The sequence below is a fragment of the Tyto alba genome, unplaced genomic scaffold, assembly GCF_018691265.1.
Source record: "Tyto alba isolate M040663 unplaced genomic scaffold, T.alba_DEE_v4.0 Super-Scaffold_20000042, whole genome shotgun sequence".
Taxonomy (NCBI): domain Eukaryota; kingdom Metazoa; phylum Chordata; class Aves; order Strigiformes; family Tytonidae; genus Tyto; species Tyto alba.
In genome coordinates, this window is record NW_024881293.1 from 12,058,405 (window position 1) to 12,077,160 (window position 18,756).

Below are 18,756 nucleotides of genomic sequence, written 5' to 3' on the forward strand. Positions count from 1 at the left end.
CAGCAGGTTGCTCTGATCAGCTCCACGTTACGGACAACCACCGAGGCGCAGAGAGGGGCAGGAACCACCCATGAGGCCAACGGCAGCACTGAGAAGAGATCCGTGGTATCTGAGTCCACATCCAGCACACAATCCTCTGCAGAATAGTTAGTACAAAGTGAAACACTTGACAATTTGTTGCTGAGTCCCATTCATTCTCCTTCAGTATCAAAGCAAAGCTCATACTTGAAATCGTGCCACTTCAAATTAGGCTTTGGGTGGATGGATGTATTACCACAGCAGTTAGTCACTGGCAAATCTGAGCACTGAGAGACCTAAAGCGTGTTTGAAAAACACAATCTGGAGTTCTTTTTGTTATCACAGATTAGAGCATGTGGAAAAACAACAGGCTCTTCCCTGGTGCTGATCAACAAGAACCGTCATGCAGCAACTCCTCCTTTTGCTAACAGAGCCATGCAAAACACGAGGACGTTTTTCTTATCACACCCACCAAATTCACGCACTATACAGGCTCAAAGGAGAATATTTTATACTCCCCGGAACAAAAACCAGTGTCTGATGCAGATAGCTGGTTCTAATAGACATGTAGACTGGTTTAGTGGACTAGAAACTTGATATCTAAGCACTGAAAGAGCAGCCAAACACTATACAAATTATTTAAGCAGCCCTGGAGATAAGGTTATTGGAGTGTGGAAGAGAAGCCTAAGGAAAAGCTAATCTACACATGACATTTCTTTTGCTAATTTAATAATTGTAGAAACCTGCCGATGAGGTGAGAACTTGTTTCAGATAAAGCACTGGTTTCCACAGAAATGCTTTTTCGTTAAGTCACCAGGTAAGGGTGCTACCACATGTGATACCTTCCCTCTGCCAGAAACACAGAGCGTGTAGACTCCCTGAGCCTAAAATCCACAGAATTGAGTGAACAGAGAAACAGTTTATTGAGCTTTAAAGGCTTCGCTTCAAATACAGTTTTAAAACAAAAGCCTTATTCCTTTAAGCTGTGTTAAGGCTCCACTGGGCGAGACTTTCAGTCAGACATCACACTGAGGAGCTCCATTTCCTCTCTGGCTTTTGGGAGCTTTTGAGGGGGACTTACAAGGGAACTCTTGGACTCATTCATCCCGAACTGAAGCTGTGTAAACACATCCAGTGTGATCAGCCTTACTTCAGAAAGATGACACTTAGAAAAGACTGAAGACCAGAAAAAACAACTCCTATTTGTTTTATTAAATCACTGTTGTTATATTTTCACTACCCATAGAATCTAATTAGTTTGTCTTTGCAGAAAAGAAAAACATTTGTCTCATACTCAAATTTTAATGAATACTTTTATTGCTCATGAAATATTAAAAACCTTGCAGTGTTGTAATGCAACACGGATGCCTAATGAAGTCTAAAATAGTAAACAAAAAATGCTTAATTATCCTGTGATGGCTGTTGAAATGTATGTGCCTTATTCCTGGGAAACCCAATACACTGGTAAAGCTTCCTGCATCATTCCTAAGATTTTCTAATCACCTCTTTAACAGTGCAGCATGGTTCAAGCCCATCTTCAAGTGCAAGCATTCTTTACGTACTTTCTGAATCATAAAACATTGCTGATATGAGAGGTTTAGCATGATGTCTGAAGTTTCTGCATGAGAGATTTCCAGATGCTTAGTTCAGTGCAATAGCTGGAACTTGTGTTTTTTTTTTTTTTTTTTTTTTTTCCACAGGTTGCTTGGTAAAATCTTGGTTACTATTTTCAGATATTTCAGAACAAACAGCTCAGAAGTGAACTGCATCTCACTCACATTACTGAAAGCGAAGCTGCCATGTTTAGCAGCTCTCCCACAGACACCAAATAATCCTTCCCTTGAACACGCAGTATCAGACTTGGCCCTCTTCACATCAATAGGGGAAAAAATCAGCCAGCATACGGGCCACCCCATTTTGTGTCATGCCTTGTAGTTTTGCCACACGAGAACATTAATCTCAGCACTGAACACTTTCCTCTCGGCAGGAAAGGTGCGTCTGTTCCTGCATCTCTGAAACACTGCATAGAGCCCAACCTCTCCCTCACCATACACACGACTCCTTTGCTCTAACTGCTGCCCCTGCCCACAAGTATTAAAGCCTTACACTGTAATAATGCCATGTGCTGTTAATATAATTAAACCCCCACAGCTACAAAGCCAGAGAAAATATCAGAAATTGAGTTGGAAATTATGGCTACACAACTCCGAGCCATGTTAGTTCCCTTGCCCTACAAACCTTCCCCTCCTTACGATCCAGCAGGCTTTATTTTGATGAAAAAAATGATGCCAACCTCCTCCCCCCTGCCCCAGACAATTCATTTTTTTAAAAACACTAAACAAGGAATCATGCTTAGGGGTCAGGCTAAAATGAACTGAGAGGAGCATGAAGAACCGGAAAGCCAGCAACCTTAGATATTACTGCTGCTCAGTCTGCAGATACTTTCTCTGATCCCTGACAAGCTTCCTACCTAAGTTGCCTTAACTGTGTGAGTTGACTTAAAAACATCAGTCCCTTTCCCTGTAACTTGAGCTCAGGTCCAGCTCATCATGCCAGGGCCCTGAAATTCCAGCATGGCCACACAGCAGCAGTTCTGTAGGAGTCCCAAGTTCCAATATTTAAAGGGTGGCTACAAAGAAGACGGAGATTCCATTTTTATAAGGAGTCCCATGGAAAAGACAAGGGGTAACAGGTACAAAGTTACTCCTGGAGAGATTCTGATTGGACATAAGAGGAAAATTTTTCACAATGAGAACAATCAACCACTGGAATAATCTCCCCAGAGAAGTGGTGGATTCCTCAACATTGGATACTCCTAAAATTCAGCTGGACAGGGTGCTGGGCCATCTTGTCTAGACCAGGCTTTTGCCAAGCTTGCACCAGATGATCCTTGAGGTCCCTTCCAAGCTGGGATTCTGTGATTCTAAGTGACCAGCAATAAGACATGTACATCTCCAGAAGCCTTCAAATTCCACATTAAAAAAAAAAAAAAAAAAAAAAAAAAGGAGTAGTTCTACAGACTAATGAAATTCCCCTTCCCCTACTAAAAAAGACCTTGCAAATTGTACAGTCTTTATTGGACCAATCTTACTAAATACCCATCACCCTCACTATGCTTGCATATGAACAAGGGTCATAATACTTAACAGCTCAACTGTCCAGCACCTGCCAGTGCTTCAGCGACTAGTGTGGGAGCTGATGTCTGCAAAAGCTGAAACTGCCTGATTTCCTATATTACAATGGAGCAGTATTTCTTGACATCCTTGAAAAAGGGCACCTCTGGTCTGGTACACCAGATTAAAATCACATTTCTTTTTCTGGAGTGCACTGAAATGATGCCAGCAAAAGCACATACACACCGAGTTCTTTAAAGTTATGTAGAAGAAAATCAATTCCAGCATTCTCCTGAATGCTAATTCTAACTGTACTTTCTTTCCAAGTCTTTTGTGGGATTACCTTCTAAAACGTCTTCCTCAGAGGCTCCAACCTCTCAACGTGCCCATGAGGCAGCCTCTGGTCAGGTAAATAAGAAAGTGCATTCTCAAATTAAGGAATTCACACCAAGGATACTGAGCTAGAAGCTCCTTGTTATTACAGAGCATCGTCTTGCCCTGCCTCTGTTCTTCTCAATAGCAATTCTGGCCCTATTTTGAAGAAAGAAGAAGGGAATTTCACATTAGAAAACTTTTTGGACATGAACAGGTGCCGAGCATCCTGCCCTGTTTTTTCAGTTCATTTAAATACAGATTCACAAGGAAGTCAGACTCAAATGAAAACCTCATACTCACTCAGCCAAGATTTAAGCATTGAGTCAAAGTTAATTCTCTATTTGTTTTAAATGTCACAACCCAAATTAAAAGCAATGCTGACGACGCTCAAACATCAGCCCAGCCAGCACAGTGCCCCCCCGGTACCCTCATCTAAAAAAATCTACATAAAGACGACGAACACACACAGTTGTAATCTACTGTACTTCAGTGACCGAGCCACAGTGCGCTGGTTTGCACGCTTACGCAACGCCAGCCCCAAACTTTGGATCAAAGCAGCAACTGAAATAACTACAGGCACGTACCAAGCAGCTCAGCGCTGCCGGACGATCCCAGCCAGTGCCCCCCACAACTTCCCCCTACCCAACATAATTTTTTTCAGCTAACCAACAGCCCTAATTAAGAAGCATAAACATCCCAGCAAGTTCATTCACATCCCTCCAATAGGAACTTACACACAATTATAGGATATAATTGGGAAGCATGATCATTGAACTTTTAACCAGCTATTGTTACAAACTGAGAGAGGGGTTGGTGTCACTTCCTCCAGGACACAGTTGGTTATTCACCAGCTCTGTAATTAACCAAAAGGTCCTGAAATCCTCAACCTTTCAGTTTGAAATAATCTTTGCACTGGTCACACCTGGGTTTTTTTTGACCTTTTTGTGTTTTGTTTTGTGGCAGTGTTTTTGTTTTTAAACACAAAAAGTATTTACAGAGGCAATCCCTGCCAAATCCAATTCCTGATAGAGAAAGATGTTTCTGAGAGCTTTGCCAAGTGACATATTTCAGTTGGTCTTCTCACACACACGGAATACACTTCTTTGTATGGACTCAATGGTTCACAATCCCTTCAAAGCCTTCCACAACAAAGATTTCCAGTTCCATCATCATAAACTGAAAGAATGCTATACCATCATACACAGCTTAAATTTATTTTGCTGTTTGCCTAGATCCAGAAGGGGCATCAAAATTGCATTTGATTTAGAATACTTTTACAATTCATTAAAATTTTTAAGATTTAAAACACAGATTAATTGTTCTGCCTTCATTAAGGAGGGGTGAAGGGAGGAAAACATACAGCATATATAAACTGGCTGGTGACTTATCTTCACTCACGGCATCAAAGCACCCCCAACATTCAGCAGGATTGGCTCTGAATAAAACAAGTCTCCTCCTCTCTGAGCAAACACATCACACCAGGGGAACCATTTGCAGCTCTCCCATTCATGCATTACTAACACAGGTTAACTTTGTTGCTCATTATTTTTATTTATTTATTTTTTTTACATTCCATGACTTCCTGCTTCTACACCCATGCCCTGACAACAGCATTTTCCAACAACTATGTCTGACAAATGTAGTCAGTCTTCTATATTTTATCTAACAAGGGGTAGCGTAGGTTCCCTTGTTTAAGCAAATAAGGTAACTTGGAACCGTTCTTAAAGTGGAAAAAATAAGTATTCTACCTGAAGTACCCCTGGCACGCCACCCTTGGAAATCACAAGCAGTTGACGTCACTACTGAAAACTGAACAGAGATCTTAAAACATCTTCCAGTAACATCAGTGCTGAACCACTGCATGTGAAGTGTTAAACTCTCAGCCTCCTCAGTAGCCCAGACACTGACTTAAGTAACAAGTGTTTTGCGGAAGGGCCTAAGGTTGAAAGAATTAAACTCAGATGAAAACTTTTAAACATTAAACAAGATGAAAACTTATCCAATTTTCACCTTATCAGCAGCAAAATACCTCATTCTCCTTTTTAACTAACCAAACACCTTTGCCTTGACAAGACATCTGTACAGAAATTAAGATATCCTAGAACTGTAGAATACGAGATACAAGGTTGGAAGGGACCTCGAGGATCATCTGGTCCAACCTTCCTTGGCAAAAGCACAGTCTAGACAAGACTGTGATATCTTAACCATTATGATATCTTAACTTGGGGGAGAATTCTCTATATTTACTGCTTATTAGCTGTTGGATGAGCTAGGAACTAGTTCTCGTTCAAATGCTCAAAAATGGAACGGATCAGACGGTGGCTTCTGTCTGAAGTGCTGGTTGGGAACTGGGGTAGGGGAAGAAAATCTGCAGCCCCCCTGCATTTAAGTAAAGGTGCAGCAGCACAGAGGCCAAAGAAACATAAATGTGGTGAGACCACAGGAGCTGCGTGCATGGGGATTGCTCAGCAAGTTGAAACTGTAAATGTTGAAATCCTACAGTCTTGTGTCACCCTAGATTGGTGGAGAAAGGCCTAACTGCTTCTTCACAGCCCCAAAGTTTTGTTTGGTGTTTTTAAATGAAGTAGTATACTCTTGAATAGCCACTTGTATGGAGTGATTGTTTCCACCCCTTTTCCCCCAATTCTGGGCTGTATCATACCACCAAACACCATAAATCTCTTAACTACTCTTAATAAGCTAAAGTGAATTAGTTTAGGATGTCTAGCCATTTGCAAGCATCACAATAGCCCCGACCACAAGCACTACATGCACTCTATAAAGCTGTCGCTTGGCAAGGTTCAGAACAGACGCCCCAGTGAGATTATCGGGTGTCAACTTCCATCTGGCATTTGTCAGAGCTAGGGAAAAAAAAAAAAAAAAAAAGGCAGTTCTTATCAGATCTCCAAATACAAGGAGCACTTCCACTTCATGTGGTAGCAATTGGAAAAATTTCTTTTGTGTTTGAAGCTTTAAAAATATCTTGCCCTTGAAGTCTGTTCAGTGCTTCAAGACCCCTTTCCCATACAAAGGTTATAAAACGAAGCTTATGGTTACAGAAATTCCCAGCACATAAAAATTACAGGAAGTTGTTGCTAAGTAATATTTCTACCTAAGTAAACATCACAAAACATTTCCCACACACACCTCTGAACTTTGCTATTCAAACCTGCCTTGAAGATGTTCATAGTTGCAGAATTTCTTCTGGCACCGGTCTCTTTAAAAGCACTCCATGCTATTTCACAGCAGATGAAAGACACTGCAGGCTGAGCAATGTTTTTCTGAGTGCTTTGTTGTGTTGCTTGTACTAGGAAACAAAGTAAGTTATTAAAACTACTCTTCAGTTCCTTACCTGCCCCCTACCTGTCCCAGAATCTTCCCTGGATAAATCACTGGAAAATTAAAGACAGATTCTGTTGTATCCCTTTCCTCCAGACCTGTTTCCCCAGCATCATAAAAAAACCTGGACAAACATTATTTTCATACAGTACTTTTCTTCAGCAGCTCCTTTGCACATCAATTACTCCAGGCTGCCATCCCTTCTATCAGCTCTGTTTTACCATCCTCTTCAATCGGCCCAAACGGTTTCATATACTTTCCACTTTCTTTTCACGAGGTTAGTATTTTGCAACAAATTCTGGACTGCGCTAATTGAGACACACAACTTTTGTTTTTATCACATAAAGCAAGATAATGGATTGGTGAAAGAGTCTATCTACAAACCTGAAATGACCCATATTCTTAACTCAAATTTCCTGGTAGTGTGAAGACCCAAGATCAAGAAGATAACAGACTCCTACAAAGGTTTCATTCAGGATGAACATGAGAACTTGAATTTCATCATATCCTCTAAGGAACAAAGCCTATATTTCAGACAACCATTCTTATATTCCAGGAATGTGGCCCTTCAATATTCACTAAGGGACTGTCCGATATTGCAAATCATTTTCCTGGTCATTTTTATTTGGCCATTTCACTTTTCCTTCCTATTACTTTACTCCACATCCAAATGACCCAAGAAGCAAGTAAAAGGCTGAACCTGCTTTTATAATTAGACTGTCAAAAACATCAGACTGCTTCAAAATTATGTATGGACAGAGAAGACTGACTGCAAAGAGAATTGGCAGGAAATCCTATTTCAGAGGGAATTGTTCCTTCCGCAAGTGTAGTGACAGACATATAGCATTTTTATTACATAAAAAAAAAAAAAGTGGAAAAAAATGCAAAATATGAAAATCATGTTTGGCAGATCTAGACTGAGGTCTAGGACGTGGCATTTCCAGCATTTTTGTTGTCTGCATTCTTCAGCAAAGACACTCTCTGCATGAACATGCTGCAATGAACCAAGAACTACGTTTTTACAGCAATAAAAGTATGTATGTTAAAAAAACCTGTATAAAAATGTGGGCTGAAAAGGTACAAAACCTCCAGAACAGAAACAGCACTTGGCTGCCATAAACAGCATAAGGCTAGACCCAAATTCCAAACAGACTACATATTTCCCTCCCTTCCTACCCAAAATATAACATGAGTTGGCCTTAATTGAACTGACTTGCTTTTCACACCAACACAAGTAATTTAGAAAAAAGAAAAGAAAACTTTCAGGAAACACATCCCGACCAATCTCAATCTATGGAATATCCACCTACACATTTTGCACTCAGACACAGATTCCTCAATATTGCAACTGTTTTTTCAAAGCACGCAGCTGCCCACAAATCATTTCAGTTCCTCCCAACTGGTTTCGTCCACAACCTTAGCTCTAACGTCTGTAAGAAGAGCCTTTACTTTGTTGTCTTGAACATGTTATCACCAACTGAAAAAATTTCTGGGCTGGAGTTATAGCTGCAAGGATGATTCAGAGACTTGGATGTGTGCCTCAGAGATAATTATACGCTACAACTGAAAGTTAGTTTTGGATTTAACTGGGATATCTGTGCTGATTAAAATAAAGAAATATCTGAGATGCAGGATCAGTATGAGATGTGGCAGCGGTAATGTGAAAGAAGCCAACACAGGGAGCAGGCAAGGGAAGCTCAGGGACTGGTGTGGAAGAGGTGGGGGACCCCCAGGCACCCCACTCCAGCCCCAATCCTTACGTTCTCCCTTCCCACTCACGAGACCTTCCCCGACATCCTTCAGCCTTCCCACACATGCTCTCTCAAACTTCTTGACCACCTCCTAATTTTCTCCAGCAAGACTCAAAGCTTAGCAGGCTGGAAAAGCTTGCCAGCTCGGGACTGATCTCTGTCGACTAACACACACTTTGTAGCATCAAAACAATCAATATTTACATATTATTTAAGGATTTTTTTCTGGCAGACATAACAGCAAACAAAATAGCAAACAAAATACCCTGGCCCGCAGTCCCAGGGCAGCAGCACTATCAGTTTAGAGAGCAACAACTTCCCAGAGATGCAAACCAAGTTTTATAAAACAAACTAAGGGTACAAATAACCTGTGTTAAAACAAACATCACACAAAACCAAAATTCCCCCAAGAAAATTATACTGAAATTGCTACATTTCATTCCAGCATTGATTAAAAGCCAAAGAGCAAAAATAAAAGAGGAGAATAAACTTAAAACCAGAGAGATGGGAAACTTCAGCACAGCATTAGCTGCTGAAGATTGCCAGATAAGCTGCAAAAATGCAGGGGGAAAGATTTCACGACATTTCATACCCTCAGCACTGGGAATTGATGTGAGGCTCTTCAGGCTAAGGAAAGCCAAACTACAGTTCACACAAGCTCTTACTAATCTTGACAAAACAATTACACATGCTAAGAATCCATTCTGGCTGGCACAAGAACAGAGAACACTGCGATTCTACCAACAGGTTCACTAAATAAATGTCACTTAATCTCTACCATAGTTACTTGTGTGAATGTGTGTTAAAATCTAAAGACTATTCAAAAAAGTCTAAAAAGCCTAAAAGACTATGCAAGCTGTTAAAATAACCTTAGAGGCATACAGGCAGGTGTCACAAGGCACAATATAATTCAGATAGCAGCTTGCTATCAATAAATAAAAGTACAAACCTTAGCATTCAAAACAAAGATAAGGATGGCTTGTTAAGTGTTTTGAAAATGCATACCAATTACAGCCAAATATGGAGGAGCATTGCTTCTCTAAATCTTCTACAAGGAACACAGAAAACCAGACGGGAGCATCTGTCTATAATTACTTTAAAAACCATTTTCAAATTCTAATTTCAATTTCAAATTCAAGTCAAATGGACTTATGAGCTCGGCTTCCTTAGGTAACTAAGCTAAGAGAGTGTGTGATACCATACAGGTATCCTCCAATAAATTTATCTGAATTTTTATGAGAGGATTAAGAGTTGAGATTTTTGCCCCAATGGTAAAATATTACATTCCTACAGGTTTCATGGAAATAGGCAGTCATATAAAGGAGAAAAACCATACATTCCAGCCTGCTGTAGCACAGCCCCAGAAAATTCACATTATGAATGGTCTAGCCACCGAAAAAGTTTCAGTTAGATCTTTAACCTTATGAAATAGCAGAAAACATAAAACACAAATGTATAAGAAACCAGGTTTCGGTGCTGCTGAACAGTACACCAGAAGAGTTTACAAACTAAAATGCTTTAGAACCTTGTTTTTCATTTTAAAAAAGGAACACACATACATGTTTGCATCTTCTTGCTCATACCCTGTTATTCTGGTGACAAAAAATAACCACTTTCTTTAAAAGGAAGCTAGACGATTTTGGGGTGAGGAGTAGCAGAGGGGAAACCACATTAATTTCATTAGTTTATGCATACTGCTAGGAATTCCTTCTCAATTTTGGCACTTAGCACTCTGAGTTGCCCTTTAAAGCTTGGCAAGAAATCCTCTCCAGCCCACAAGTTTCCTAATTTCATCTTAGGACACACTGCTTCATTTGGATGCACTAACTCCAGAAAGACAGACAACTCAAAATGTGTCAGTTTTACCTCAATTCACTTTGCTCCCTGTCAGTCAGATTTAACATAAATCAAAGTAAATATATAATTAAAATGAAACTTAAGGTCAGTTCCAAGTCTGGAAAAAAACCCAAATCTTATGAATTTAAAAGTAACGCTAATACAGTTTATGAACCGGAGTTCAGGGGTTGAAACAGCAGCAAAATTTCTGAACATACCTTCTCCCCTGAACCAAAACCCCAGGCTCAAAGCCCAATTATTTCACGCTCCCAGGACTCCTGTTATGGGCAACCCCCATCCAGGTCCCCTCTCCTCCTTCTCCTTCTCCCTTCAGCTCTGACTTGGCTTCCAGCTTCTTGCTCTGTACAAACACTGCTCACTCATCCATGAGTCTTAGACCTTCTTACGACATGAAGGTTTCACTAAAAATGTAACTGCACCTTTCTAGAGTTGGGTTTATTCCATAAAGACTTTCCCCCCCGTTCTGTTTCTGCCTGCTGCAGCCTTTCAGTCAATCTGTACTTTCAGTCCCCTACCCAAGCCCCACCAGAGACTATTATCACTTCATATATTATACAAGATACCAGTTACACTCACAGTCCATTAAACTTGTGAGCTCTAGCCAGTCCCCAACTTTCCAAAGAAACCGAACACAACATTTTGAGATACATATTCACATCAGTGAAAGAACTCCTAGAACAGCCCCATCTTCTCCTCCCTTGATTAACATCAACTTTGAACCTGGCTTTTAGAAAGCTGTGCTTAAAAGTAGCAATGAATAGGTACCTATTAGCTTTCCAATAGATATGACAGGTTAAAAACTGCCAGCAAAACCACAGCTGACATACATCGCTCCCCAGACTCACCTCTCTGACAGCGATCGTGGGTCCAGCAGCGTTCAATGAAAATGCCATTTATCACAGTAGGTGGACAGTTGCTCTTCCCTTTCACAGTTCCTGGACACACATCTCCACACTCTTCTTTGTCATCCTTGTTGGCCACGATGTAATTATCTTCTACAGAATCTAAAATCCTTGACCAGTCGATCGTGGACAAGTAACATAATTCATTGTTTTTCTCAATCCGCACAGCGCCTCGAGTAATGTTCATCAGGTTATAGAGGCCGATCTCTTTCAGGTGAACCATCTCAAAAATGACTAACGCATAGTTAAAAAACAGATGAGTTCCTCGAATCACAGTGAGGTTGGGGAAAAGTCCCTTTAAACTCTCCAGGCCATACACACGAAAAAGAAGCAAGTAGTCTGTAATCATAGTCAGTTTAGGAAAGCTGAGCTCACGGAAATCTTCAGGCTTGGTTTTAAACATCAGCAATATTTGCAAGTGGCCCTCAATCACAGTGCAGTTCTCAAGCATGTTCAGCCGCGTCAGATTGTTGCGAATGTCCATGCTTCTGCAAACTGGAAGGCAAAGAACAATGTTATTTATTTATTTAAGAAAAGGCAACTGTTTTAGTTTTCTAAATACACAGCTTTGCCCAACCGCACCACAATATATAGCTACGCTCAGAATGCACGACTAGGTCCTTTTCAGTAAAGTGTTAAGAAATATACTGTGGGGAACATTCCCTGGTATATGATTACAAAATAAGACTGATGGAGTATTTCGTAATTTTTTCTGCCATCTTGAGTTTCTGGATATTACCTCTATCACGACTGCAGTTGTAACACCAGTTCTTAGACGTCATTTGGCATTTACAAAAGTAAGAGATATCTATGCAACAGAGTCTGTTTTCTTTAGATAGTTGCCAGCAACACACCTACCTCATCTCAGATTGTGCAATTAATGCCAGTGGATTAGAGGAAGTAATTTAGAATGGTTGCAGGGAGGGGAAGACAGGAAAAGAATAATGGCTAGGAAATGGTAGTGCTTCGGAAGAGAGCAGAAAAACCTGGACATACACACACGTGAGGGCGCAGCCTGCTCTCTTGCCCAGACTTTGCTGACACGAGTAATTTACTACACTAGTAATTTTTGCCCTAAGCGTTCTTTGCAGATTAGGTGCTTGGGCGTTTTTGTTCTTATTTTCTCAAGGTTGTGAATCTCCCTGCCTTGACTATCTGGGTAGTTTATTTAGTAGAACCAGTAACCCAAAGAACTGGAAAAGTGAACAATTACATGAAGCATAAATTCGAAGGTAAACAGAATAATATGAAACCAGGCACCAGCAAAAGGAAAAGATAGAAAGCAGGAAGTTTGAATGGGGAAATATTTTTTTTAACTCTAAGCACAGGTAAGAAATCGAGAACAAAATTTAGAGCACCATGCCTGTGTAGTACAACAAAATTCTCAGTGATAACCCTTTTCAAACCAAACTTCATAGAAATACACAGCTAGACCTTGATGTTCGAGGGAAAAGCCGGTGGAAAGGCAAGACTGCTTGGCCATACAACAGTGCAAAACAACCGTTTACCTGTCCTGTTCAGGTAGATTTTTTTTTTTTTTTTAAAGACTGCATCTACTTTAGGGATTCTCTCTTCTGCCTATAGCTGAGACAGCCCCTCCCGCCCCCTCCTTAAGAATTAAAAGCACAGGATCTTTACTCATTTCATCACTGTATGTAAAGCTCGCTGACTATAAAATTACCATCTCACAGCTTCAAGAAATCACCCAGCAATAATAAGGCCTTATGAAATTGATGTAGAGACAGATGTTTAATAGTTACAATTGTCTGACTCCTCATGGTTTTACACAGACCACTGCTGTGTGGGTTAAAAATAAACTCTATGCAAACGTCTTAATGATTATTCAAAAATTTGCTCCACTGCAATAAAAAAAAAAATAAATCTGGCAACACTAATATAGGATTTGAAGCAACGTTATTGCCCAATGGGATTTTTTGGCACTATATCCAAGTTGTTTCATAAATTGCTTTCTGGAAGAAAAAGCTAAGGCACAGAGTGCCTCAAAGATCAAGGATGTATTTTTTAAAAGTGGGAAAGGAAATCTGATGACCAGATAGCAGCAACCTCTTTGCCCCATGAAAAACTGCAGCCAAACTGGAAGTAAGCCAGAAAGCTGTCCAGCTGCACATCCCAACCATGGGCTAAAAGAACCGGGAGAGCAACAAGTTTAGTTCAAGTACTCTAAATATTTAATTTTAAACAATTAAGGTTAAGTATTTCCAAAGAAGCAAGTGTGGGACTGGGCAGGCCAGTGGCTTCTTCATGAAAGGAGAAACAACAGAAGGACAAATAAAACTCAAACACTGAAATTTAATGCACAAGACCCCAATGCAGCTAAAGCTATATGATAAATGTAAAATCCAGCATCTTGGTTCTTATTTACCTCTTGCTGAGCACACGGGCAAAATACAGCAAGCTCAGGTGGTACCCATGGCCAACTGCTGTATCACAGCGTAAAGTACTACCTAGAGTACTTTGAATCACCTAGAGTAATTTGAATGTATACAGCTGACCTTAAGGAAAGGTCAAAAAATACAGCTCAACCCTGCAAACTAAGAATCGCTTTAAAGAGCAAAAGCTCTAGGCTTTTATTGTGTCTCAAGGCCACAAAATGCATCTACACACTGAGCACAATTACCTGACTCTTTCATCATTTTGACTAGAATTAGATAGGTCACTACAAATTGGCCACAAGCTGGCCCCCAGACAACCCCTGAATCCACAGAGCTATTCCTGCTCCAAGAGTGCAGCTAAAAAGAGAAAAGTGAAGCTTGGGAGTAAACAGCAAAGCATCCTGAAGTGTTGAATAATCATATAAATCTACCAGAGCTGGAAGTACACATCCACAATCCGTCAGTTGTTTGCATTTTAGAAATATTTATGTATTTTTCACCAGCTCTCATACAGAATGCATTATTTGTAATTAGTGCTGCCAGCACAGACCAGACAGGAGATTCCACACATCCTGGCAAACCAGGATGTGACCTGAGTTATTCAAACTCTGCTGCTTTCAAAGCTGAGCGACAGCAATGAAATAAACTGGCACATTGTCTGTTGTGCTTAAGGGGTTCCAGTACTGGGGGCTTCTGCACAAGTCCTGTTAACGGAAGGCAATGGCAGATGCCGATGTTAGCCTGGTATAGAAACTTAGGAGGAATTTAAAACAATTAGAGCTTTTTTTTCTGAAATAAACAATTAAATAAAAGGCCAATATAACTGTAAATGTACGAAGATTAAAAGGGTTTATACAGATTTTTCCACAGTTAGATGAAATTATACTTATGAATTATTTTTCATGTTTTACATCAGTTTAGTTTTTAAGTGATAAATAACACCACGGCACCGGAGTTCCTATTTTTTTACTACCTCAGGGATCAAGGAGAAGAATAAGGAGTTAAGAACATCGGAAAGAAAATATGCTTTGTTTTGTTGGAGGGTTCTCTATCTTTTCATGATTTTGAGTTCTGTTCAGCAGTTTGTATCCTCTGTTCATGCAGTAGCTGCTTAAGTCACCCCATAAATTTATTGTTACCAAGACAACAAGAAGCAGTTTTAAGCAAAGCAATAAGTGGTTTTCCACAACTTCTCTCGATAGTATTTCTTCTTCAGGGGCAGAGGAATTAATCAACAATTCAGTATGAAGGCTAGGCAGGTTTGATCCCAGAAGAAGGAGAGCAAAGTTGAGCAGTCAATTATAATACAGACAACCTGGTTTCAAAAAACACATAAATCAGCTTTCAGGAAAATAAAAAACTCGAATTGATTCTCCAGTAGTAGGCCCAAAGCTATTACTGTTCAAACTACTGGCAAAATCTCTACTAAACATAAATTCCCAAATTTCAGCAGAAACAGGCTCCACGTCCAGCAGCACATTATTCCGCTGCCAGAGAGGAAACACTCCTCCATCCCTAGTTACCAAGCTACTCAAAGTAACTTAAAAACCCCCAAAACACCATTACAGACATGTTTAATCAGACCCTCAAGAAAAAAAGTTGCAAGGCTTGCTACCTAAAAACAAACAAAAAACCATCCCAAGATGCCAAAGCGTCTTGAACAAACTAGTCTGTAACAACCTTTAAGTACTGAATGAAGAAATTAGATCTGATGTCAGAGGCCAGTTTGCAAGATAGAGTCTAACCAGGGGAACAGCTGGAACTTAAGTCTTGTTTATAGTAAACCATGTGGATATCAAACCTTAATGATTCACTGCTTCAGAGCTCTGGACCTTTAACAATCAAGACCAGAATAACGCAGCATCGCACAGAAAGATCACAAACCATTTACAATAACTATCAGTTAATTCTGCATTTTATAGTGTTTGCTGCCTACTTGAATAAACAAATTATTTAAGGAAAACTACACTCCCTTTGGTCAAGTCAAAAGCTTTGTAATTCTTTGTAAGGCTGACTTTTACAAGTGGTATTAGGAAACTGGAGAAAGGACTTTCAGGTGTTTCTTGGGATAACTGCTGAGACAGGATAACATTCCCTCAAGTGACAGGTTAGTAGAAGGGACTTTAAGAAAGTTTCTAGCCTACTGTAGCAATAGTTTAATAAACATGAAAAAAATCTAATTGTGAAATATTAATTTTCACACTTCAGTTTTCCACCCCAGCCATTCAGATCTGAGCAATGAAGCAAACTGAGGACTATCCTCATTTGTGAGTCCCTACAGGACACAAATGAGGATACAAGTCCTGTTAACGGACTGTCCTGTAGGGACTCAAAAGGAGTCTGTCTATAAACCTCCAGCCCCCTCAGACAACATCTCGGATGCCCATTATTTTTCACTGCTCCAGACAGCACTGCTGAACTGAGGGCAAACCTCTCATGAAGGTCGCTTTCTTTAATGCCAAAAGCATATATAACCCCACGGTCTGGCCTATAAAGCCTGGTTTGCCGTATCATTGTGCTCTCTACATTCAGTTCAAAACATCAACAGAAAACACGAGGCGCGCTGCTATGCTTCCCATGCACAGACAAAAGGCAGTGAAGTAACAGCATCCCAGGAGCACGGGAGATCACTCAGGGTAACGGACAAAAGTCAATATGAACAGACCTCACTACTTCAAAGCGAGCAGGGACAGGTTTTACATGTTGCCAATAATTAATATTCCACAAGACAGTCACCTCAAAATTGACCTCCAGAAAGCTTACAGGTTTTACAGACTATTCAGAGAGACAGTCAGTGTACTACACTACCTCTCTTTAAAATAGCAAGAGGGCACACTGGGATAGCTGATAGATGCAGTTGTTGCCTAGTTTTGAAACAGCCCTGCCCTGCTGCAATTACTCATTCTCCTTGATACTCTTGGGAGTAAAATTTCATTCTAGACCTAGTCTCTCAACACTAAAAATTAATACAGGGTTGAAGTGGAACAAGGGACCAGTTTCTTAATGAGTTTACGAGCATTAAAAAAAAAAAAATCTGTATGAGCCAGAATTAATAATTAAGAAGAAAATTATTTTTAAAGGCCATTACTACAGAAATACAAAATGAAATTTGTCCCACCTGATGATTTTGAAAGAGAGATCTCAGCTAGATTTCCAATTCCCGCCATCAGCAGTAGGCAATAAAGCACATGTGCAGCATCCAAATTTAGGTGAATAGTGGAGAAAGTGTAATCCAAACTCTCATGACTGTATTAATTTTCTATTAATCACAAAAGGAGCCCAATGTAAGCTGCTCAGTTAGTAGATCCCTAAAACTAAGTGAGGTAAATCCCACCCTGAATATCACAGCTAATGAACTGATGTGCATGAGTCATGTGAGATTTATTTCAAGAAGTTGCATTATGTTTACACAGTGATAAAAAAAAAACAAACAACACAAACCTGGTTTTCTTCACAAACCAAGATATATGTATCTTCATTTTATGCGCAGGTCAGGTCTCCTTTCCTTAACCCTTGCTTCTACTCCTCTCAGTAACTTCTGAACTCACCAACTAACTTCAGTCACATGTAAAAAGAGGAAGAGAGTTCTTACACATTATATTCCTAAAAGACTTACGAAAACTGAGGATGGGTTACGGAGGAAAAACTCAACGTCTCCATCCAAAGGATGCTTTAAGTGTGAACGTGAACCATCCAGCCAGTTTGCCTACACAAACACTGCATTCTGCCCAGTCTCTTCCCAGATATTGTCTAACAGAATTAAAGGGAAGAGAAAGATATGGGGCACAAGAGAAAAAAAAAAAAAAAAGGTATGGTTGGGCTTAGAGATGGGGGGAATATTGTCACTGGAGAGCAGCGTTATCATGGGGTATGTTTGTAGAGAATGCAGGGCACAAATCTCCAAGAAAGCAGACTTCATTAGTTCCGTTGCTCAGGGAACAACTTGTTTGCTTATGCAACTATTGTATGTGCATTTCGAGCAACGCCAATGCAGGCCTTCGCGTTAGTGTGCTGCTTTCCATCTGCACTGTAGCGCTGCGTGTTCTAATCATTCTTAGAAAATGGAATCAAACATCAAAGTGGCTGAAAACCTTTTGAATTAGGGACCTTATCGTCCAAACTGACTGCAAAATACTTTACAAAGTATTTGAACTGCATGAATGATATAAAAATATTCCACCCCAGACATTGTTCTGACATCTTGTGCATTGCTGCTGTTTCTCCATCCATGAATTGCAGAGCATATTTTCCTACCATGTAGTAGTACAGCTAAGATTAGGGAGTTAAGATCATAAAGACACTTGCAACCCAAAAACCAGAATATAATTTAAATAAGTAAGCAAACAAGAAGCTTCACTGTAGTAGTAACAATAATGCTTTCAAATTAGGAACTGCTGGACTGAAGCTGTATACGTATTTATTATTAGTGCTGTATGTCAACTACCTTTTCCACTTCTCTATTGGTAACGGGCAGGTTTGTACATGCTTGCCAGCTGGAACTTACCCACCCAAGTTAAAACCATACCACTCGACTCCTTCAAGGCTTTGAACATAAAAACATGTTTGAGGAAGAAACTGGGCTATTTTTGAAATATGTAGCTTGTCCGATTGCTGGGAAAAACAGGCTGTCTTTAGGATACATCCTGCTTTATTCTCTGAATAGCACACACATCTCAAAAATGCCCATCACTGCACTGTCTGCACTTGAACCGATTCTCTTACTATTGCCTTTTCTGAAGGGAAAGCTAACAAGTAGACTATGGGGTTGCATGTGGGACAGACAATATACATATCCAGTTAGCTCTCTTCAAATAAATACTTTGCTTTTATTTAAAAACATCTGTAAGCATCATCCAAAATTAAAACCTCTAACTGGAATAATTTCCTACGTAAATTTATCTAATGTAACCCATCCAAACAGCTCATAAGGCTTAAAGTCGTATTGGCCGTGGACTGAACAAGCTTGTGACCTCCAATACAACGTCTCTACATCCCTACCTTGTATTTT

General features: G+C 40.0%; 1 protein-coding gene across 1 annotated transcript in view; it reads right to left on the bottom strand.

Annotated features, from left to right (window-relative positions):
- Positions 1–18,756, bottom strand: part of LOC104364445 (insulin receptor) — a 56,520-nt gene that overhangs the window by 36,688 nt on the left and 1,076 nt on the right. The window contains exon 2 of the mRNA XM_042794487.1: positions 11,299–11,850. Within this exon, the coding sequence (XP_042650421.1) occupies positions 11,299–11,850 (552 nt within the window). The remainder of the gene's footprint in view (positions 1–11,298; positions 11,851–18,756) is intronic.